This window comes from Patagioenas fasciata, chromosome 1 (assembly GCF_037038585.1).
Source record: "Patagioenas fasciata isolate bPatFas1 chromosome 1, bPatFas1.hap1, whole genome shotgun sequence".
Taxonomy (NCBI): Eukaryota; Metazoa; Chordata; class Aves; order Columbiformes; family Columbidae; genus Patagioenas; species Patagioenas fasciata.
The window spans coordinates 18,744,044-18,769,132 of NC_092520.1; the positions used below are offsets into that span (position 1 = coordinate 18,744,044).

The window sequence follows — 25,089 nt, forward strand, 5'->3', positions numbered from 1 at the left end:
AGGCTTTTTTGTGGCATTAATGCTCATCTTAATGCTCAGCTACCAACAACATGGCATGAAAAACTCCTGTATGAAGCTAAATCCCAGCCTGTGTTTGTGAAAAAGAGTTTCAAAGTTTTCAGTTCAGTATGTAAGCCAGCCAAATCACTAAGCTGTCCCGGTGTAAGCGATGGGGAAAACTGAGTCAATACATGTTTCTATGTACTTTCAGATAAAACCTACATTATGTCACCACTGACTGTACAAGTAACTATAGCAAATAAAATAAAATACCATTCCCCCTCAACGGAAACATTCTACATGGGAGGGGACTGAGTATCCAAATTAAAATTAAAATGAATACAAGCCTGGAAATAACACCATATTTAGAAATATAACATACTGCACTGCCACAAGCATGATCTTTGTCCTGTCATGGTCACAGTATGGGATAACCACCTAGTTAATTTTTTTTGTGTCAGCACTACAAATTTAATGTAATATTCAGACTTTAATAACCAAATGTAGCTGTTTCCCCCTTGATTCTGCTGCAATGGAGAGTTGATATTCTTCAAACACAGCATGTTGATGCTGATGGGTTTAATTAGCAACAAACCTTCAGTTAATTGTTCATGCAATAATCACCTACAAAAAGGAGATCCAAGGGGTGATCCATTTTCTTTCACAGTCCCTCAAAAATGTAACCTCTAAACAATATATCTACAAATTATCAGAAGACATTATCATTATTTCTTAACATGTAATAAAGATTTAATCCTTTAATTCAGATTTGTGAAGTGGAATAAGCGTCATTCCTCAAGTCTGGAAAGCCGTAGCACTTTCTGACCCAGACAAACAGGCAACAGCTCCTGGTTATCTAATTTAGCAAGATTACTGCCCAATCAAAGCAAGATTGTAGATTAACATTTCAACCAGCCGTACTTTTATTTTTTGGCACAGAAAAGCTTGAAAGTTCTCCTGATGTTTTCCAGTACATGCTCTACCATTTAATATATTGCTCACTTGAAATGAGCGGAGCAACCCCACCACAACTCAGCAGTGAGAAAAAGACCAGCAAGTTGGGTCGAAAACATCCCGAAGAGGAAAACATTATTTTTACCTCTCAGGTAGAAATATCATTAAGAAGTGTTCCTGCATTAGGTCATCTCTCTGAAGATGCACAACCACCCCTAATGTCCCTCCAGGGAGGGGCAGAGCCCACTCCGCATGGTGGGAAGGAGAGCAGGGGCAGGCAGGGGTCATCTGATAGGGGGCCATGGCAGCTGGAGGGGCCCTGGTGGGAGGCAAAGGATCCACCATTTTCGGAACAACAGGACTCAGTGCCTTCTTCATCAATAGACAGGATTTCTCCGAAGCTTGCTGCTCCCATCAGCAGTTTCTCTTCAAAACAGCCTCAACACGTGGCCCACCCCTTGCCTGTAAAAGGGGTAGAAGCCATGGGATGGCCTCTCTTTTCAGCCATTTGTTTCTGTTATTGACTTACTTGGGTCCCTGCTTTTAGCATTCTTTCTGCTACTTCCAAACACCTTCCATGTTGTCACCTCTTCCCTTGTCCAGGCACAGGTCACTCCAGGTCCTCACCAATGCAGACCACCTGACCACACTGGGTCCACTCCAAATGCGCTGTAAGAGCTTGTATCACTTTGTGCTAATAGAAAACCTCCAGAGACATCCCTGGGGGAGCTGTCATGACCCCTCCTGTTCATGCCAGCACCATGGGACACCAGCCAAGCACCACCCTCTGGTGGAGCTACTACAACATCCTCAAGCTGCTGGGCCAAAGGTCCCCTTTCATTCCTTGCTTTGTCACAAAGGAAAAAATGTCCCCATTTTTCTCTCAATGGGAACTACCAGAAGGGATACAGTGAACTTAGGGGTTAACTTATCTTTACTTTTTCCATTTGCCAAGGTAATGCTTTTGCCCGCTGACGGCAGTCTTTGATCAACCACACTTTCCATCGTGCTTCTGTTACAACTCCAGCTGCTGCCTCGTGCTCTCTCTTCTTCACACAGCAATTCGCAGTGGCTGCCTGTGCAAAGGGCCCTGCTGCTCTTCCTGAGGTGAATAAAAGGAGCCCAATTTTCATGCTGCACTGCATAGGGGATGTGCAGGCACACCAAAGCACTCTCAGCAACTGGACACTCACAGTTGTTTTAGCAAACACCACAGATGCTGAAATATCACCCAGCGACCACAGAAAGGATGTGTTGCATGTTGGGCCAAGGGCTTCATCTAGGACTTATCCTATTTTAGCTGTCTAGAGGTTAAGCACCTAAAATAAGCACCTATGGCCCTGTGTGGTCATCAGGGAAGCACTGTAGTGCCTTTTCAGAGATCACAGGACATCCCACCCAGCCTCCACATGCTGTTGCAGATCACAGGTCTGTCTCCTCTAGATCCTGGGTCCTGTCTGCCAGTCCCTAGAGATGCTATAGACCCCATGGGCTGTCTCATTTGACACTGAGGCAACTGAATCATGCCCAATGGAGAGGCATTTGAGACAGGTTCTAGCAACTTTTTCCACAAAATACATAACTAGCTACATTTAGGAACTGAATCCCGTCCTGCACAAACAGAATCATAGCATCATAGAATGGTTTGGGTTCTACAGGACCCCCCCATCAGGGGTAGTTCATCCTGCAGTGAATAGAACTTAGATCCAGGTTGTAGGCATCTAAAATTAGGTATGGGGAACTATAACCAGATGGTTTCTCATAGGCATCTACTACCATCAGACTCCCCTACCCTGTCTCCAGCTGCTTGTTCAGCTTTAAGTGTATAGACACCTATATATGCACCAGTTGTCTTAATCCATGACCTGAAATGAAATCAAGTGGTAAGCAAAAGATAAATGGACCCAAACGCTTTTTCCTAAAACATCAGAATCTCTTCACTCTTCTGTGCATGAACTACTCATTGAAAAGTCGATGTTCTCTGCCTTAGTGTCTGGTGAACATTTGTTTTGCTGTTGCTAAATAAAATCAGGTAAGATTTTTGCTGAATCATTTTGCTCGAATAAACTACACCAGAAGTACACAAAGTAAGTCTGTGTTGTTTGGTCACCAGTTTCTTCAGAAAATGTTCTGTTTACTCCTTATGGTAAAGCTCAGCCATTAAAATAATCATTTGGTCAGTAAAATCAATTAATGTAATTTTGAGCAATGAATAAATTCTAGCTTAAAAAATAAACAAATCAAGAGCCAACTCTTCAGCTGCTGAAAACTTTATTTGTTACTTCATACACCCGAGCTACAAAGGCTTGTACAAAAAATAAAATATCACTATGGTTTTACTAATGTTAAAACGGCAGCATCGTATTTTTTAATCCTTTACTGTAAATATGAACAGGGGGAGGAGAACAGTCAATCTACTGAAAGTACTTAACTGTTTGGAGATTGTGTCATAACTGTTGCAATGAGGATTGACTAGGATATTTCTATTAGGAAATGACACACCCTTCTGCAGAAATGTGTCCCATTTCAGAGAGAAATTCACTGAGAAGTGAACTTCAGATCAAACCCTTCTGCTGTCTCATCCAGAAAAAAAAAACCCAGCCAGTTCTTACTGAACCGAGCAAGGGCCTGACTTTGTCTCCTCCACCTAGTGGGAATGCACCAAACAACAGGGCACTGAGAAAGAAAAAGAAGGGATTACATAAACACATATTCAAACTTCCCTTATCAGCAAAATTCAAAATAACACACTTGCAGCATCCCCAGCTGCAAGAAGGCGTGCAGCAATACAAAGAGATGAACATTTGGGTGGAATGCAAGAACCAAATCCTCCAGCAGAGGAATGAAGTCCATCAGCGCGTGGAAGGTGCATGTTTGCAATGCAGCTTGTAGAACTGGATCCTGTGAGAAGCCGTGTGGCTTTTGCAAGATGTTACATGAGGTTACACGGCACTGAGGCGTGGGGATCATGAAGCCCCCAGATAGCACCTTGCAGATTTAGGTCCCTAAGCAATATAAAATGTATTTGCTCCAGTTAAGTGACCTGAGAGCTTGCTTTGACTTCGTTCTTTCCCCCAAGCATTTGCTGTTAATTAATGCATTTAAAAATAACAGTCTCTCACTTCCCAGAGACTACACATAAATCCTACTCTCTATTCTTCTAAGGGCCAGATTTTCTGCAAGGGTAAATCAATACAGTTAAAAGTCCATCCAGTGCATTAAAACCAGCACAGCATGACATATACCTTGGGAGCAGAACAATTCTCCAGATTAATATTTGAAAGAAATTTGGCAGTAAAAAATAATTTAAAAAAAGGTCTATTTTGAAATGCTGCCATTTTTTTAATTAGTGCTGACCACCTCAGTTTCTCCTCTTGGGATCTGTATGGTTACAGTTGGAGTTTCACCGTCATTCTCCTCGAGTTTTAGTGCAGCGTTGTCCAAGCCAGTGCTGCTGCTGGGCTCTGGCACAGCAGTGGGTTCTGCAGTCTCCGTTGGAGTGGAGCAATACATGATGAAGCCCACCATGATGATGAGGAAGGACACGATATAAAGACTTGAAAACTGGCAAAGGAAAGAAACAGATTAAGTCTTGTCTGATGTAAAAACATATAAAAACTGCCTTGTTTTAAGAATGCAAAAGCTACCCTTCCTTTTAAAGATATTTTAATGAGGATTATCAACATAGCCTGTATTCAGGTCTGAAAATCAAAATTCAACAGCTCTATTCACTGAGACTTAAGCTGCTGGCTGGTTTTCTCTGCTTCTCATCCTCAATACTGTTGAACGAGGAGTTTCCTTAGATGTCCATACAAGAATCTTAACAGAGAGAACAAATGGCTGTAAATATGGTGATACTGAAGGACAGTTGTTTACACACGTGAATGCTGAAACACTGTACCCCTAAGAGAACTTTGTTTCAGCACAGCCAGATATGGTCCTGGCAAGAGATGAATCTCCGTCCTACTGCAAGTCATCACAGCAGATGGTGCTCTGCACAACCCTCTCAACCATCTCCAAGGCTAGATAAATGTTATTACTGGACCAGAACCAGTTTGCTCTCTACACCCAGCAAGTCCTCTAAGAGAGTGAGCCTGGGGCTCCTTTTACAAGATTGGCATTTGTGCTCCAATAGAGTGGCGTGAGGTAAGAGTATGAAATGCCACGATACAGAAGGCATTTGATTCACTACCATTCACTTGCCTGTTGGAAGTCCAACAATTGCTGAGATCCATCCACCTTGGCAGAAAAATAAATGCTTACTTCGTAACATCAGACTCAATAATACAAAGTGTTCAAGTCATCCATGGCCAGGAACACTTCTTCAGCAGATTTGTTAAAATCCTCCCTATTGCCTCTGCCAAACCACACTGATTAAACAGTACATCCTACATCCCACTGTCGATATTCCATAACCTCCTTGGCTCTCTGCTTGAAAAATGTGTTCTAGTTTATCAAGCAGCAGAGCTAGATGAAATGAATGGTAGGACCTTGACAGTGGACTCTGACCCAAAAAAGACCAAGTCACCTGCAGTTAAGGCATTGAAATTCCTATTTAGTAGTCACTTGGCTCAGAAACCCTTAGACTACACCATGCAAAAGGAAAAGCAGACTGAACCACACTGTCCCTGTGATACACAGCCCCTCTCCTCACCTTGCTGGCTGGTTGCTTGGAAGAGTTTGGACTCAAGCTTTCACTCTGTGCAGAAGGAAGCACCAAGCTCTGAAGATGTGCTGATGAAGGCAGCAGCGTTCATGGTCCTACCCCTGACTGACCCGTTCCCCTCAGATGGGCAGAGCCTGGTCTGCATCAAGGCACCTGCACAGTTTCTCCAGCGTGCAACCTGAGGCCATGAGTGAATGTGCACTGCTACAAAAGGACATGCACTGGGTCGGCGAGACGGGGTGGTCACTGTAACCCCCAGCGTGTACAAAACAGTAGGTGACTCTGATCCTGCTCAGAATTAATTCCTCCGTGAGTGGATACAGTCACTAAGCCAGGGTGCCACAGCCCTTCCAGAGTAGCTTTGATCAAGGTCTGCCTGTGTGTTTGCAGCTATTGTCACTGGTGAACCTTGCTGCTCCAACAGACCTTAACTCCTACTTTTTACTTTTCTTTTTTTTTGAGGGGGGAGAGGTCAGTGGTCTTTTTCTGGATTTGGATTTGGTTTTGGTATTGTTTTTTAATTCAAATATTTCTGCCATTCATGGCTTTAGACTCTGATTTTAAGTCATACATGTGTAGCTTATATCCTCATACTCACTATCAAGCCTAAAGACAACTTGAAATGTTACCAGAGGACTGTAACTCCACCTAGTGTCTGTATTTGCAGTAGACTCCCTTCCATAAGATTTTACAGAACAAAAACATTTGGAGATTTTTTCAGCATCTCTTGAGGGATCACAGGTATCTGGATACAATCAGCTCATTAGGAACAAGCACAGCAAAGATTCATTATGGAGTAAGATTTTTTAAAAGGGCTTATCAAGACATATGCAAAATTCACACAACACCTTAAACAGACTGGACTGAGGCTGAAAGGCTGATGCACTAGCGAAACACTGTGCTTGAGCCAAAGCTCCATGGACTCCTGCAGTCGGTCCCTGCGGCAGCCACTGTGTCTGTGCTGCTCCAGTCTCAGAACAGCACCTCAGAGCTCCCTGGGGCTCAGTCCGCTCTGAACCCCCACAAGCCTTCAGCAGCGTGCTGCAAAATACCTTCTGGTAATGGTGAACACAGAGTGATTCCTTGCGTTATTGTCCATAGATTCCAGTGTCCAGCGTGCTTTTTAACGCAGGAAATGTCCTGCCAGCTTTCTTAGCCCCACAGGTAAAGAAACTATATGGATAACTTGGCAATAAGATCTTCTACTACTAAGTATTACGATAAAAACTGTCAAAATCAGGCTCTCTCCATTCTCGGTTCCTAACCTATCTCAGATCACCTGATTACTAAGGATGCTCCGTTATTACTGCTCCTCTTTTTGCTATTTCATTGTTTCTAACCACAGATACAAGTTCCTACTTCAGGAAATATCTGAAATTTTCTCATAATACAACCCCAAAGTCTTCTCTAATTAATTTTTCCTTTTGGCTACCAGTATACCTCACAGTTAATTATGGGATGATCTCCTCCCTGAAAAACCTCTCCCCAAAATAAGCTAAAAATCCTGAAGAATGAAAGCTTATTATATCCCTTCCAAAGCTCTTGCTTACTTCTTCCTCTTTACTATTATGAATATAAATTTATAATGACTTCTTGAGTTAAGCTATCTGGGTGCCAAAACGCATGTTTGGAAGTGACTTAAAAGGAGTTTTTTAATTGTTAGAATGTAAATGTGGATTGCTTCCTACATTCATTTTTAATGGATGCTTTGCAGCTTGGAATAAATTTTGGAACTCAGAATAGGGAAGAAAGCTGAGCTAAGAGACTCTTGAAAAGGAAAATGTAGCCGTAGTCAGATCCTGCCATTACCAGACCTCCGTGCTGTAAAATAAATTTGCCTTCATTTTCAGGAACAAATCCGACCTAAAAGCTTCTGGCTCTCCATAATGCTGAAGAGAAAGCAACCACATGGAATAATACAAATTAAGTTCTTAAGCAAAGTTCACAAGCCCCTCACTAAGCCCTTTCAGTCACTGAGCAACTGACTCCATTACTCCAATTGCAGTAACGAGTTCGGTTCCCTCAAATGATTCTGGATGAAAAGTGTACAGTGGGATGAAATCTTTTTAGCGCTGTCATTTAGCTTGAATAGACACTACCAAACGTATTTTACAGAGCAATAAAAGTAACTGCCTTTTAGGAAGGCATAAAGAATAATATATTTATATGTCTTTTTTTTCATTTCCTTTAGTCTCTCCTCAGCAGTAGAACCAAGAAAGCTTGATTCTTCTCCCAAGATGTTGATAATGAAGAGATTAAATTTCTAAAAGAATACAGTGATTTCTAGAAATTAAGCCAAGCTGGTCCTCATTCAGACACCAAAATGCCTTTCCTTACAGAGAGGTTCAGAAACCCTCTCTTTGGGCACTTGGAGATGAACTAAATGTAGGATACAGCTCCACGCAGGGCTCACAGCAACAACTCTACCACTTGAACATCTCAGGACATCAGTTACTATCTCTCAACTCTAACATACTCCATGAAGTCTGAAATTGTTTGAAAATCACTGTCCACCTAACGCAATGTTATGTATATCACTAAGCATGACTCCTCCTGATGGATATTTGCCAACAATTGGCAATACAAGCTGTAGAAATGTACAAATGCAAATGATTGATGAAGGGCTTTTAAGAATGTTATTCTTTATCTACAATTTTGGAGTAAAAGCTTAAATTATAGTGAAAGAACGGAGATACTTACCGAATAGGAAAAGAGGAAAAGCCCAAAGAACAGACTGTAGAGATCTGCAGTCAGAACCCCCAGGTTGACTGAGGTTGCGCTGGTAAATTTAATCACCACTGGCATGAGGCTGTACAGCCCAAACATACACAGGGAAAAGGCTGTGAACAGTAATGCTGTAAAACAAGATGACAATTTACTCCTAAGGCATGGAATAGCATTTTTAAAGAACACTGTTATTCTTCAGATGCTTTAAAATTATGCATTTTTATCTTTTAGGATAAGGTCTCCTAAAAGATATAGGAACGTAAATTTAAGAAAAAACATGGCAGAAATACTTCCTTTCCAGGACTACCTCCTATAGCAAAAATTACTGTATCTATAGAAGAAAGTTCTTGTTCTTTCGTAGTTAACATAAAAGCTGACTGAAGGAATTCAGAGTCACATTTCTTAATGATGAACAGTTCTATTAAGGTCAAAATGTGTCACAAAATACATTTCCCCAGTATTTCATTTAGGAAGGACAACAGAAAAACGTTCGTCTGATGTTCCAACACCAAACACATCTGTGATTAAACAGGTTTAATTTTTACTTATTTCAACTTATTTTGAAAAATTATTTCACATTATATGTAAAACAGTTTTCATGTTCAATCCTGCAAACCTTATCCCTTTGCTGAGATGAAAAGTTTGAAGAAAATAAGTTTGTGACAATATAATATGAATGCTGCCTAATATTCAGAGAAAGAAAATGAAAACCTCAGCATTTGAAGTGTAAATTATCATCACTTTCCAGTGCTCTGTGAAAATGCACATCATTTTGCCAAACACATACCGATTTTCCAGTTCCATTGAATTCTCGCTATCTCCTTATGTTCCACAATGGCTCTAGAATTAGAGAAAATATATGACATAGTAAAAAGATTTTTAAAAAGCACAGTGTATTCAGATAGATAATTTAATTACCAGCATATATAAGAAACATTTTGATTAATAACCCCTTATTTTTTTTGTTTGAAATTTTATTAAATGACACTGACTCCAACATCTACCAAGCATGGAAAAAGACTTTAAAATTAAAGTGCCTGAAAGTCAAGAGCACTTTTATTTAATTCTTATGCCTTCTTCACAGGCTTTTTCATCCTTCAGAGATTCAGTTTTATTTGATATACCATTTGAGGAAATTATTAATTATAACTGTGAGAAAAGAGGAACATAAAATTCACTAGATAGACTCAAGTGCATGTAGTCTGGTACTCTAATGTGGTTATTTGTAGGAGTATACATGGCATCATTTTAAACCGAAGTTTTAATAGGAAGGACCTCCTGCTAACAATCATCTCCTAAACTTTTCCACAGAGAAAATCCATTAAGAAATACATTCTTGTGAACAGTCCTCAGCATACTGAGTGTCCTCAGGAAGATCAACAAAATCAAAATCACAGCCAAATATCACATGAATTCAATTGCAGGGTTTCAGCTTTAGAATTTCCGTAAGAAGAGCAGTGCAAATAAAAAGGATATAAAATGGATGCTGATCAGCAACAAAAATAAAATTCAGGTGGAAGGACTCCCACACAGGCCAAATGCAGAAGTAACAAAGAATTTATTTAACAACAACAACATCATTTCAATGGTAGACAAGCAATCATCTGTAGAATATTCTTAATTAGTTTTAAAATAAATATTAGATCCTTACAGCTGTAGACCGCTGATAATAGTCCCAAACAAGCCCAACATTCCTAGAAACTCCACTCTGCTCACATTTTTCACAATGTATTCCTCACTCACATTAGAAATGGCATAAAAAGAAGCAGCAAGAAGTACTAAGACATCTCCAAGCACCGCGTCACTACCTGTACAGAAATATTAATCCACAATAAGGATAATGCTACAAACACTTTGTAACTTTCCTTAAAAAGACAAGCAAATTTATTGCTAACATCTTTATCTTCCTCGCAGAGAAGGGGAAAGGAAAGATCTGCTGTGTGTGCAGATGAGCGGTTCGGTGTCTGCACAGGGACTCTGCTACCTGCTCACCTCACCCTGTGCAGTCTCAAATGAGCTAAACCCGCCATTTAAATCTCATCCTGACCAAGACGGTGCTGTATAGTCTGGTCCAACTCCTGTTGACTTTAGGCACTGTAGGAACTAAAGAAAATTCCCAGTCAGAGATGCTCTCTTGCCTTTCTGAATATTGCCCCCACTTTTTCAGTACAGCCTGATTTAAGTCTTGCTAAAGCCAGTTTATTGATTTCAGCAGGACATGGGCTCAGCTTCAGGTTTATGACAGGTCTGAAGTGGGCACTGCAGAGGGATGGTATCATGTCCTGCTGTGATTTGTTTATACTGTGCAAATGGGACTCCCTGTGATAAAATCACTCATCAAATAAGTGTCATTATGCATCAGCTAAACAGCAAGAGGATCACAGCTGTTTACATCCTTGAATTGATTTAAAATTTCCTTCCCTAAGCCACTTGGCAATCACTAAGAAAACATGTCTGAAATATGAGGGTAAGCAGTAGTAAGGACACCCAAGTCAGCAAATAAAGTACAACTGCCTTAATGTCTCAGGGAAAGAAAGTTTTTTTCCCTCAGGACTGAGGTGTGCATACAACATAGCATTAAAGCTAAACCTCAGTGTGTCTTGATGTCTTACCTACAGTAAGGCCGTAAAATAATGCCAAACAGGCTTATCTCTGCGCTGCCTGACGAAGACAATGCCCCAATTCCTCTTCCCCTGAAATGTGCCTTGCCTCATACCCACTGGCTCTGGAAATTCAAAATTCTTATTCAAAACAAGGCCACTATGATATGGATTGATTTAGGCATCTGTCAGAGAGGAGACCTGGCCTCGCCGGTCCCCAGAGCCCAGCCTCCCTCCCAGTCCCCAAGAATCCCGGATCTGCCCAGGGCTCCTCTCGCTCCCCCGCCATAAGCCCCAGCTCTCCAGGCTGTGGCCTGTGGGCCTTGGGGACACCTAGGCCATTTCTGCTGGGTCTGCCATGGATAACCTGGAGAAGTCAGCCTGCTCTTCAGTAACTTCTCCTTTGCTGTCTGTGCTCATAGAAAACTGCCCACCAGAGAAGTCTGGCTGCCAGCAGGCGGATCCAGTGTAGCAAGACAAGGTTTGCAGGGAGAGGCCACATCTTTTATTAGACCATCTCACATAATTAGTAAAAGCGAACAAGCTTTCAAGAATGAGGTCCTTCATCAGGTCTGATGGACAACAGCAAAATTTAAGCTTAACACAAGTGTTTCTCTTTTAAGGTGGAAGAAATAATCCAAACTTACAAGCAAAGAAATTCCAGAGCTCCCTATAAAATCAGCATCTCCACTATCTTCTTGGACAAGAAACAGATAGCAGTGTGTCTTCTCCTCTTCTCTTTTAAAATAAAACTATATCCACTGCCCCTGCATTTGCTCCTTTCTCCTTTACAGATCATCCCACCACGGGAGCCGCCTCTCCACTCTTCCCCACCGCGATAAAGGACTCCTTACCATTGCTGTCCGGCCTCTCTGCAAAACTATCTGCAATCACCATTGTTGCTACACCCACCACACAGACGCCAACCGCAAGAAAATGGATCAGTTTGTATCTTGCATGGAGAATGAACCACGACAAAGCCATCAGCACAGGAATCCCGCAACAGTCCAGCAGCTGTGTGTACAGAGAAATGGTTTGATTAGAAACCCACCCCAAATCTGCATTGCACTCTCCTGAAAGCAAATGTACAGGATTTTATTTTCCACCAGCATCAGATGTTAATGAAAGCCACAAAGCAACCCCAGTGGATTTGTTTAAAAGAGGGGTCAGACCCACATCTTACCACGAAAAGCATTTTGCAACTGAAGGAGGAGCTGGGGCAAGGGGTCTGTTCTCTCCTGGCAGGAAGGCACTGATCTAAAAACTCGTCTAATTACGGACCTTATCAATCTTTGCAGCTTCACAAATTAATGCTAGGATGCTGCTTTGAAATTGCATTGCTCCCTGTGACATCACAAGGAGGCAGTTCACCAAATTTCCTTCTCTCCCCGGCAGGTTTTGTCTAGCTCGTCCTTCCACTCCGCCTTAAATCTGTACCTAGAATTTAGGGCTCCATGTACCTAAAGTAAAAATCTGAAACTACTACAGGATACGAGTCATTTGATTTTATATTGAAGGGAACAGGGCAAGAATCTGACCCTGCAATTTTGGTTTTATTTTCCCCAAAAAGCTACACGTGCTGGAAGCCATGTGCAAAATTCATAGAAAGAAGAGAGGAAAGAAAGAACAACCTTCCTAAAGTTACCTTCCCAATCTTCCGGGTTTCCACAAACGCATATGTAAGCCATCTATGCATTTCCTTTACTCTGTTAGAGCTGACCTTCCATTACTCAGAAGCAGGTCATCCACTGTAACTCACCCATGCCCCAGAAGCAGAGACACACAAGGCAGCTGGAGCTTCGAAGCACTTTGGATGAGTTTGCAGACACTGCCCCAAGCAGACTTAATAGCTAAGGTTCAAGGATGTCTGCACTCCATAACAAGCAGTGACACCAGCTGCGCTTTCCCTTCTTCACTATCTCCTCTCTGTGTCTTCCTAAAATCCTACATGTCTCTGCCTTGGTGTTAGAGCCACCCATGTTCCACCTGTTCATCCTTTATTACAGAACATATAAAGAATTTGCTGTGTACTTAATACAGTAAGATAGGCTGCAGCATAAGATGGGCATAATGTTCTAGAATAACCAAATAACACCAAAAACATTGAGCTAATGATAACTGGTTTAATATTTAATTCAATAAAATACACTTTGTTTCTGAATTTGTCTGTAGGTTAAAAAAAAGGTGGATTTTCTGTCCTGCCTCATTAGAGTGCCATTAAACTATATAAGGGAACAGTCTATAGCAGAGCATATAGTCAGCCTTTCAAAGGCTGCTCACAAATTACCCTTAAAACCCAGTCTTTTGCAGTCACTACAAAATATTAGGTCCAGGTCAACAGGACTGGAACATAATCATTACAATCAAGATGAGCCCTTAGTCCTTAATGTTCATTGCCAATTTCTGCCTGCCTAATAACACAGTCATCTTCTGTGCTGGCTTCTCCAAGTTCAGCCATTGTCCCTGAGGGTTTTAAGCAAACTCCTAAGACTTTCATGGAAAGTTTCATTTTATAATACTTGTTCATAATTACACATATTAAAGTCTTAACAGCACAGCATTATGGAGAGTTAGTACAGATTATATTCTAATCCTTCCACCTATTCATCTTCATTCCTTGGACTGCCTCCAGCTTGTCCAGTTTGAGAAGTCTGTGCAAAAGCACTCGACTAGGCTGTGTTAGGAGACATTAGAGCCACACAAATCCTAATGTGTGATACCACGTATTTCAATACAAAAAAGTATCATGCTGTGAGTTTCTACCTAGTCACAGGCCTTTTTCTCTATCGTGCCTTTTGCCTAGACTAAAAAAAAACAAAACAAAAAATCCAAAACAAACACACCCACAACTTTCTAATGTTTCCTCCAGATTTGACTCTTTTGATTAGCATTAAACAAGCATCAGTTATCTGTTTCTGCAAAACATGCAATTTAGTTCTCAAAACTGTTTTTCCACCTTTGGTCTGAATCAGTTCTGTCCTGAGTATGGAACTGTGTTTGATCTCTCTGGTGTGAAGTTACAATCATGGAAACTAAGAAATTTTACAAATATTTAAAAGCAACATTTTCATTCCCCTAGCAGCAGACACCTCTTCTGTTAATATGTAAGCTTTCACCCCCCTGTTAATTGAGATGTTACCACATAGCTTTCCAACCTCCAAGCAGTTTTTCAACTCCAATAGAAAGAGTAGAACAAAATCCCTCTAAAAAAAAAAACCAAACAAACAAACCAAACTTAATTAGGATGTAAGGGAGTAGTAGATAATGGGCCAGAAGCTCTTTCTGTAACGTCGGATGGGGAATTGCTGCATCCAGACCAGTAACATACTGCAGAGCAGCATCGGCCTGGTTAGAGGACTTGCAGCCAGGATGCACAACACCAAATTATGAAGAACACACCCTGGTAATTTGTTCCATGGGACAACTGCCCTCAATTACAGACAGAAGAAATCCGATTTCCAACTATGGGATCTTGCCTTCCTCTCATCTACTAAGTTACAGAGCCCTTTGGTGGAAAATGCTGTCATCTGTATATGACCAGGATCAAAGAGGTACATAGCATCACAATGAACTGTGCCAATGGAACCATTTAAAAGAATAAAGCTTCTTTATTCAGGTTTTATGATATTTACAGCAGTATTGTGGTACTGATTACTGTTGTCAGTAGAGCATCAGCAAACTCTCATCTTATTTAATTCTAGCCTGTATTTTTACAAGGGAAAAAACAGCTAACCTGGTGATTTGATTTACAGATGTTTTGACTCAAGCCCGGTTTTGGCCCCACTGTTTATAGAAGGTTTTAAAGGTAAGGTGAGTAAATTATTAAAAGACGTTTTAATACATGGTTAATAAATTACCATAGAGTGTTGGAGGTCAATGGTCTGCTTATAATTGCCAGCTCCAGACAGCTTTGGGAGCAGGAAAGCTCAACAGCTCTTCTGCTCGCTTCCCCGCACAGCAACTTCAGGTAGCCCCTGGGGGCTCATCCTGCATTTTCTCCTGCTGAGGTTAACACCCTTCCATCAGCTGATGTTCTGTCAATAGCTGCCTATAAAATGCCTGCACCCAAACTAACCATGGAGCAAATGCTAATTGTGCCTGAAAACATGTCGACAAGATGAAACCACAGCTATGCTGCTTGTTTTGGCTATGAAATATGTGGTCACAGAGAGAAACATGCTGGTAGCAAGAGGTGTCCCTGGCATTGCCTCAGCGACAGCCAAACAGAAAGAATTTTGTTGCGGACCAAAATCTTTTTCTTTATTTACGGAGAAATGAGAGCTGCCATCCCAATGTTATCTCTATAAAAATCTCCCAAGCTCTTCCCTGCCATGCTAGTATTTGATAACTAAAGGAAAATCAGCTTTGCTTTTGTGTGCATGTGTGAGAAAATACCTGGAAGTTCCTTGCTGAGCTGAGAAAACTCATCTTTGAAGATAAGTTTCATAGGGCTGAACTGAAGTTCCAGCAACCTGCATTTTAAGCCATTGTCCTGTATTCAGGGAGGTGCCATATGCTCCTGCGTTGTTGTTATGCTCCCTGGGCATCCTCTCACAGTCACAACTGCAAACAGACCATTGGGTTGGGTGCTCTGAACCACAAGGTCTGATGTCGCTGCAGAACTGCTTGCTGCTGGCTGAGAGCAAATGCCTTGTACCAGAGTAAATCACAGGCTTGTTTTGTCCTTTCTGGCAGCGGTGAGAAATGGGTGACTTCAGAGCATGTGCAAGAAATCTTATTGCAACAGGCAGTTACAACAAATTCACAACTACTGAACTGACACTGGAAGAAGCTTGTCTGAAGTTACCACACTGGATGAAGGCTCAGCAAATGCTCAAGCTTGGCAATCGGCCAGGACAACCTACTGTATTCTATTCTTTCTTAACTTCTACAAAGGAAATTAAGAAAGAATAGATGAAGTAAATCCTGGGAATAGCTTTACTACTTCTGAGAACTTGGATCAAAGTCCTGGCATTTTCAGCTGTAAAGTGTATGATCAAACAGTGTCTTGATTATCAGCTTAACTTGATCTTAAGACTGAAACATGTCACTCTTAAAGCTTTGATTTCTTAGGCGTTATTTGTAAGGAAATTAAAGGCCTAATAAGTCGTAACACATAAGTATGAAGTGGAAATGTGACAATAATCCATCAGGCACTTGTTACTGGTCTTTAAATAGTGCAAGGAAAAGTTACCACAGTTCTCCAAAAGCTAGCCTAGACAACAAGAGCTTATTGCTTTACAAGTAATTCTTTTAAATATTAACCCTTGTTACTTTGACTCTATAAAACACTGACACCCAGGCACTCCGTTCCAACTAACAGCCAGTTCTGTATGATACGTTATATTTTTACTCAGGTAAGCAGGGCCACGATCCCAGCTGCGGATCCACCATGGGTAGGAGCAGGTGTGGGCTGGCACGGCCCCGGACACGCTCCCTCCTTCCTTCTGCGCCATCCCCTCCCTTGTTCCAGCAGCACCTGTGGAACTACACGGTGAGCTAACTTGGGCCTGACACAGCTTGCCAACAGGCCAGCAAAACACAGGGTTTACTCTGACTTTGCCCAGTGCCCTGAGCCAGTTTGCTCAAGGGATTTGGCTGTGCAAGCTCAGGAGCGTGCAGTCAGAGGCAGGAACGTTTCCAGCAGCTTCTGTCTGTACAGGGTGACAAAGAAACCACAGCTTTAGCCCTCCTGCTCATAGAACTATTTCAGAACACAAGATTTACGGCAGTGCAGCGATGCAGCACCAGGCACTGGCATTGCAGAGGGTGTTCACGGTCACTGCAGAAGCCTGGCATGCTGACCTCCCTTCCACCTCTGCCAGAGAAGGGCCTGAACTGCAGTGCCACATCCAAAAGCTACAGGCATGACCCCTCACTGTGTAATCAGCAACACCAGCTAATCATCAGTGTGTCCTCATGTGTGGGGTCACGTCTCACAAAACTTAACCCTCAGCTTCTGGGACTAGGCAAGAGATCTATGTGGTTCTCATCAGCAATAACCTGAGCTGAGTGAGTGTTATCCTGTCCTAAATCTTTATTTTGTGTCAGAAGAAAAACATGAGTGGCTCTCAGCAAACTCTTAGAAGTGCTTTCTATCAAAATAATTAGAGTTCAACTCAAGAGCTGGCACCGGGTAATACCAGCCAATTTTCTCTACTTCCTGGAAATGTTATTCATGATGCAGGATGCTCTTCTCTGTACTGCAGAGAGAAAATAGATATTGGAAAGCTTTTTCAGGCTTAAATAGCTTCTCTGTCTGTCCTATGAAATGCATTTCAGAAACCAGTCCAAAACTGTAATAAAAGCAACAGTTCAAAAAGAGAGATTGATCCTTACCTGCACACTTGTGATGCTCGTGTATTGGTAGGCCTTTACAATCATGTAATTGGCTTCAACATCAACCAGTCCCAACAAAATATACTTCCACCACCTCAGTTTTAAAATTTGCCAAATACTGTCATGGCCTGTTTAGAAAAAAGCAGCAATGAATAGGTATTTATTTCCAACCAAATGTTGCACAGGAATCTTACTTTTTGGAAGCATAAGTAATACTGAGATGTTTGACTTTGGTTGCCCCTGCTTAAGAAAGATACAATAACAGCAAAATGCAGTCTGGGAGGAGACAACACAGATAGTGAAAAGCACAGAAATTCTTCCACATGAGGAAAAAAAACCAACAAGGCTAGAGTTGTTTAAAGAGTAAATTAATAAGAATAGGAGGAATATTAAATAGCCTCTAGCAAAGAAGCTTGTTACAACAAAGCTGTTTTTCTCTAATGTAACATAGGACTTGAAAACAAAAAGCACACAGTTTAAAACACATATGAAATGAAATCCAATTAAATGCACATTTAACCTGTGAAACTAATTTCCATGTGTTGTTACAAGACAGGAATTTCAGCAAGAACTTCAAAAAAACTAGGACAAGTATTAAATTCTTTAGTTTCAAAATCTGAAAGGAAGAGGAAAAAAAAACACTACGAATGAGAATCTCCCATCCCGTATTTCACATACCAGTCCTAAATACCAGCGCTGTTGTATAAACTAGAAGAATCAAAGAATAGTTGATAAAACTTTGAAGCATTGGAGTATTCGTGTGGTATTTTTCTGCTAAGTACTGGCTTGTAACAGCAGTCCCACAGATAAACAAGGATAGCATCTGGCTCATAAATACTGTTTTCCAAATATTCCTGTGAATATAAAAGACAACATAGTAAGCTTAGAATTAAACATCCATTTTAAAAAATATATATTCGCTAATTGTACACAGAAAAAGCCATATTTTAGATTGATAGGGAATACAAAAATAAAAAAGTGTCAATGTTGTTCTGACTTACCAGTAAGCAGGGTTTCATCTGCACAGAAGATCTAGTCTGACCTCACGACAGCCATATAATAAAGTGAGGCCCATTCAAACCACTTGTGATGGAGGCTGCAATAATTTGCAAGGATCTTCAAGCAGCTCACCTGGGCAGCCTCAAACCAATAGCAGGATTTAGTCTCATCAAGGATTTTGATATAAATGGGCTGAGTTAAATCCTTCATCCTCTACTGAGTCCTGTTCTGGCCTGGGTCAACTGAAATCTGCAACAGGGAGCTAAGGCAAGACTGACTGCCTTCAGGGTCTTCCGAGACCCGAGTCTTTGAAAGTGAGCTGAGTCCCTAAACTGGGCTGTACTAAGGAAATACAAAAGCATTGACCATAGAATCATAAACCAGCCCAGGTCAGGATCTTGAAAGATCATCTGGTCCAACCTTTCATGGGAAAGAGAGTCTGGATGAGATTATCCAGCATCCTGTCCAGTCACATTCTGAAAACCTCCAGTGATGGGGACTCCACCACATCCCTAGGGAGGTTGTTCCAGTGATTTATTGTTCTCACTGCAAAAAAAAAAAAAAACAACAACAAAAACAAGACAAACTAACAAAAAATCTTTCTTGTAGTAAGAATTGTTATAATGAATATTTCTTGTGGATTTTTTTCTGCTGTATTCCATCACACCCTGCTGTAATATGTAATAGAGAATGGAGTTAAGAGCACATTTTGGCCAAAGATCACGTTAATGTTTACTACTGCTTTTAAGTCCAACCCACAGCTTGGGGGGGGGACGACATACTCCTTTAGTAGTAATTCTTCACCTATTACAAAATGTCTTTAAGGTAGCAAATACCATCTCACCCACCTATGCTGTGCAATCCAGCTGTCAGGCAACGAGAAAAGTGTGTCCAGGGGTGCTAAAGCCAACTACAATCCACAGTTGATCCCTCATTTCAGAAGGAAACATCTTTGCATGGATTCTAATTCAGCTGAATGAATCCTGTTTTCAATTCAGCAGGACACCAAAGCTCTTCTGACTTTAAAAACGCTGCTAGGCATGTTTTCTCTCCAAGTCCATTTTGATGAGATAGCAAATCTCTGCAAAGTCCAACCAGGCTGCACTTCCAAGAGATTCAAGCCCCATGTTTTGCTACAGCTTGCCTTGCACATCCCAGCGACGGCAGACATCCACATTTTAAGTATTCGTGTATCATGTGTGAATCTTGTAAGGTCCTATTTGACCACATGTGAATAACGCTTTCTGGTGCCTGAAAGAACAAACGTTCTCATTTCTAGAATTTTGAACATTGGACTAAGCAACAGAGACCATGTTTCAGCTAGAAATTTATCATGGCTACTTTGAACCACAGTATTAACCGTAAACAGTGCTGTAAAATGCGTATATGTATTTATATATCTATATATATATATTTGAATTTTTTTTTAAAATTGGTAAAAGAACCTTTGAAGCTACCTCATATCTGTTATATTGAATTTCTTTTTATTCTGGTCAAATATCCAATTGTATGATTTGGTGAACAAATCAGCAATATCGTAATACATTCTGGCAAATCATTCTGACTGATGCCAAAATGTCATTTTATGTTCACCTAAATAATTAATTTATTCAGGTGTCATTAAGAAGAATGTAACATAGGTTAGCTAAAATTTCCAGGATGAGACTACCTCTTCACTCAAGTAGACATGGGAAAAGGCTCCAGCTCACCCTTTGCCAGCCCTGCAATCTTTGGCTCCTTTGCAGGAATGCAAAACAGAAGAACAATTGAAATTTCCAAGGAAGAAATAACATGGCGAACACCACAAGAAAAATGTGGTTTGGGGCACTTAAAAAAAACCACATACATATTTTTTATAATTCAAATGAGGAGTTTCTTGCTCCAAACTAGCCAAAAATGTTTCTTCTTTGCTCTCGGCACAGGAAGCACAGATCGAAGCCTTCAGTGATTTACTGGACTGAACTCAAGCTGCGCTTGCAGCCGCAGGGACAAGGGTGCAGCGGTGGGGATCAGACCTGTGCAGAGGCTTCACAGGGCAAAACCACTGCAGTTTTATCGGAGCAAAGCTGGGAAGCCTGCGTAGTCCACAAAATGAATTTTGCTCATCAATACATTACCAGGAGAGGTTACAGCTGCCTTGGCTGGCTGAAGCCCCGCTCTCCTGGATGCAAACTCCCCTGCACCCATCACACAGGTGGTGCCACAGAGATGGGCAGAAGCACCGGCAACATTACCCCACAAGCATCTGGCTTGTTTAACGTGAACTTATGTGGGGCAAGGTTTTAAACACTTTCCCCCAGGATATGACAGGTAAGAGGTAGCTTTGCTTCTCCCAAATCACAGCACCCCCTCTATAGCACAGGCCTGGACTCTCCATGCACTGGCAAATCAGGCAGTGACCATGTTCCTGCGAGAAGGTAAAAAGGGAAAATCTGCTGCTGTTCAAATTTGCTAACGATCGATCAGATTCAATCATCATTCATTAAAAACAAGAAAGACCTGGTTGACCCCTTGCAGTGGAATAACACCGCTAAGCTGACGCTCAGCTTTTCTAACAACTATGGGCTCCAGTTCAAAGTACCTTGGGAATTGTCTCCTTGTGGCTTTTGCGTATGGAAGAGACACAAGTCCAGAACCTGCAGAACTGTTTGCTTAGTGGTCACTGCACCAGCAACTGTTGCTATTTAGTTAATGTATGTCCCAGCAGCCCTACAGCGTTCACTTCTGCAGTTATCGAAGGTATCTGACGAGGCAAGCAGCTTCATTCTGTATCATTCCCTTTATTTTTCTCTATTTCAGGGATTCTTTTTCTTCCCTGCATTGAACAGATTCAAAATTGGACTAGATGACTTTTCGAGGTCCCTTCCAATCCCTAACATTCTGTCATTCTGTGACAACATTAAGATGAAAAAAGCCACATAAAGACACTGTTCACTGACAGTGGAAGACTGCCCTACAAAAATGTCCTTTGTGAATCCCAAAGCACTATATTTCTGGCAACTTCCTCAGCTGCATGTAAAAGAACAGCCCCTTGCCCAGACCTCCCCCAGCACCAGGTACAAGCCTCAGCACAAAGCACCGACTGTTTCCCTTCTCACCACTTGCCAAGGTGTCAAAATTAATTTATTCCAATTGCGAAGGTGATGCCATGTTCCCAGTGCAACCCACTGGGCTCAAGGCAGTTGGAACACAGCAAGAAGACCCTCATTAAATGCTCAAGAGCATTATTATATCAGTGCCCACTAAATTCCCATAGTAAATTTTAAGAAGTGTTTGACCCTCTGCAAAACTTGAGAGCAAACTTTAAATCCTATTGGTTTCATTTTGCAAGACAATTTCTTGTAAGAAAAATGTTTCGAATACATGAGGTTCCATTCATTCCAGTATTGACATGGGTATCGATGACTGTGATTTTCTTATTAATAATATATCATCTTTTTTGCAGTATATTAATTATTAACTTTTCTGTGCCAGAACTTGATCCTCTCTGCTCTTTTTTTTAATGCATTGGTAAGGACAAAACCACTTTGGACTCTCAGATGATACAAGGTAAGTGGTCCGAAATAGCCTTTTAGTTTTATAGTTAAGGATTTTTTTTGCTTGGTAATTGGCTATTAAGTAAATGTTCCTTCTCATCCTTCAGCCACTATATGTTAGCTCGCTATATCTATGGCTATGAGCAACACTAAGAAATATTTTGGATTTTTAGAACATGAAAGTTTGCCACAAATTGGTGTAAATCTAACACTGAACAATGTGCAGCTCTCGACACCATGAGACAGTCAGGCTGGCCTTCTTTTGCATAAGAAAAATACCCCAAGATATTAAAATACAATCAAAGTCTATATTGGAGGATGTTACAGAAAATCCAATAATCCCACAGTTAACTTTATTGTCTATTAGTTTAATAAATCCCATATACTATTTTTTTCATTAAAATACAGCTTTTACAAAAATTAATTTACTTATGCCACCAGTTAAACACTAACGAGCAAAGCCTGGCAACACTCTTCACACAGTTTACTTGCACTTCAGCTTTAACTAGTGAACCCTTCCTGAATGGGGGGAGAACGTTCCATTTGAATAATTTCACATTTTTATGTGAGTAGTTACAGGAAAATGCAGGTTCAGACTGAGGCCGTGTTCCAACATGATTAGCAGATAGCTTGGGACAACAAGAAGCTATTTTTAAGAACTAACATTTTCAGAAGTTAGTGTTTCAGTGTTCTGCTTTGAAATTGAAGTGAATTTAATTTGTAAAAGGTATGAAACAGAAAATAAATACTCGTTTCGGGAACCAGGAAGCACATTTTCTACTGGTTTTACTAAAAAAAAAAAAAAATCTAGCTTATTGCATACACATATTACATCTTTTTATGACTCAGAAAGACCCCTAAGAAAACAGAAGTAGCTGAGCCTCCAGCCACCTGGGAAAATACAAAGGCGGGGGGGGAAGAAAAAAAATAAATCAAGTATCTCAGACAAGACTTTGCAGAACTCAGTGAGAACTCTTTATTTTCTTTCACGTAGCATCAATAGACTTAGTAGAGCTGTCTGGCAACATTCTGGCAATAGTGGAGCACAGGCAAAGTTACTGAACAAGTTCCTATCTTGTCTTTTCGGGCATTCCTGACAGGCAGAGGAATGAAAAGCAATCATCTCCTAACCAAAGGAGAAAGGCAGGCTTTACCATCTGGAATAAGGCTGTGAGGCTGGCAGGAGAACCAGCGCCTCCCAGTCATCAGTTGAGGATATCTGACGTAATAGTTATTAGAAGCCAAACCTAGAGACCAAAAAATGCCTTTTAAACAGATTTCCCCCCCCCCCCGCCCCGCGCCCAGATGGAAACGGAAGGTGTGAAGGAATGGAAGCTCTTAGAGGCTGCAAGTCAGACGGGGTGGTTCTGCGGTTCTGCTCTAACTGAAAGCAGCAATAGACAAGTACCAGCTTTGCGACACATGCGACTCCTGCACAACTTGGCAGGTTTTTTTCCCCAAGTTTTCCATGCCTAACCCGCGCTCACGTTTTAAGTGATTTACTTGAACGGGCCTCTGTCCTAAACTGATTCAAGGAAAGAGGCAAAAGGGATATTGTTCATTCTGGACTCCGCACCGCATCTCAGCTACTTTGTTCTGTTATCTTCTGTGCCCTCCATGACCTGTTCTTCACAACAATGTTGATAAAAGGGTTCAGAGCAGATAAAAGTACAAAAAAAAATAGGAAATAGATATGAGTACAAAAAAAAAATATAGAAAATTCTTAAATCAGAATCACTAAGAAAAAAAAAAAGTCAAGTGCATGTGTGCCTATATGAGATTACACTCTTAGTCTGGGAAAATCAAACACATCCCTCGCTAATTCCAGGTTTATCTTGGCTGCAGTGCCTCCTCACGCTCTCACAGCAGCAGCTCCAGGCTGTGCGCACGCTGCCCCCGCCGCGCTCCCGCAGCAGAAGCCAGAGCATCCCGGCCGCTGCCCGCCGGTCCCCCCTCTGCCCCGGGCCCGGCAGCTCTACCGGCCCCACGCCCCGAGGGTCGCCCCGCGGCGCTGGTTCGGGCGGCACCGCGCGGCTCCTCCCGGCGGCACCGATGAGCCGACGCGTCCTGGCCGCACTACCGGCCACGCCGCCGAAGATGGTTTCCTTCCTCCCTTCCTCCATCCCTCCCTCCCTCCCTCTCTCCTGCGGCCCGAGGGGAGCGACTTCGGCGCAAGACACGGTCCCCGCGGCCCCGGGGACGGGGAGGCAGGGCGGCGGGCGCTGCCCGGCTCCACGTGGAGGCCGGGGACTCACCAGGTGCAGATCCTGGCTCGGAGCTGCGCCAGCAGCCGACGCAGGCGGGAGGCGGCGTCCCCGGGCGGCGCCTCAGCCCCCGGCGGCGTCTCGGTCTCGACCCCGGGCGCAGCGGCCGCCGCAGAGGCAGCAGCGGGCGGCGGCGCCTCGTCCGCGGGCGGCTCCGCGGGCGGCATCATGCCACGGCACAGCCCCGGCCCTGCGCCCGCCGACAGAGACAGATGGATGGATGGATGGAAGGAAGGCGGGCCCGGCGGAGGCGGCGGGCGGCGCTGCCCGGGAGGGAGGAGCGGCGGTGCCGGGCCGCGGAGCTGAGCTTTGTGCCCACCGAGGGGCCGCCCCCGGGAGGGGCACGGCTCGGCCTGGGGCGGGCGGCGGGAACGGGGATCCGGGTCCTGCCCCGGAGTGCTGCTCGCGTTCGTTGCTGCGGCCCCGCAGGTTTCCCTCCCCCCGCGGGTGCAGGTGAGAGCAGAGCAGAGCAGAGGAGCAGCCAACGCCAAGTTCATGGTCCTACTCTCCAGCCCAGCCAGTCTGCGGGGCTGCCCGGCCTAGCCTGGCGCTGCGGTGTTTGTCCCAGCCGGGCCACTCCGGCCACGGCCACACCGCGGGCCTCGGCCCCCAGGACAGGTGGCGGCCTGGCTGCGGCTGCCCTCATGTGCAGGCACTTCAGATCTCACCTTTCTGCCAGTTACATGAGTCAAAGTTACTCTAAACCCTTAAATTTTACCTTCTCCCAGCTCTGTGCACAGCCTTCAGCTCCTCTCCAGGGCTTCAGCTCCCACCTTTTTGCTGACAACTCCCATTTTCAAGGATTTACCTCGTCCTGTTTTTCTTCACCCACATCTCAGCTGAACTAACCTGGGGAATTTGGGGCATTTTACATGCCCTGGTGTTTTTTTAATGCCTCACACTTTTCATTATGCTCTGTATGTGTACAGTTGATGGAATCAAACCCCAGAGGTGCCTTCAGCAAGAGTAATCTCCTGCCCTTGTTGGTGCAAACGTTTGTGGCT

The 25,089-nt window shown here is 42.7% G+C and overlaps 1 protein-coding gene across 1 annotated transcript; it reads right to left on the reverse strand.

Moving 5' to 3' along the window:
• Positions 1-3,208: 3,208 nt before the first annotated feature.
• On the reverse strand, positions 3,209-24,597 carry SLC35F2 (solute carrier family 35 member F2). Its single transcript, XM_065849493.2, has 8 exons — positions 24,077-24,597; positions 17,965-18,140; positions 17,287-17,414; positions 11,802-11,961; positions 9,999-10,155; positions 9,135-9,187; positions 8,321-8,475; positions 3,209-4,518 (listed from the first exon to the last, which is right to left on the reverse strand). Exons 1-8 carry the CDS (start codon positions 24,580-24,582, stop codon positions 4,297-4,299), a joined length of 1,557 nt encoding a protein of 518 aa, XP_065705565.2. The 5' UTR covers positions 24,583-24,597; the 3' UTR covers positions 3,209-4,296.
• Between the last annotated feature and the right edge of the window lie 492 nt (positions 24,598-25,089).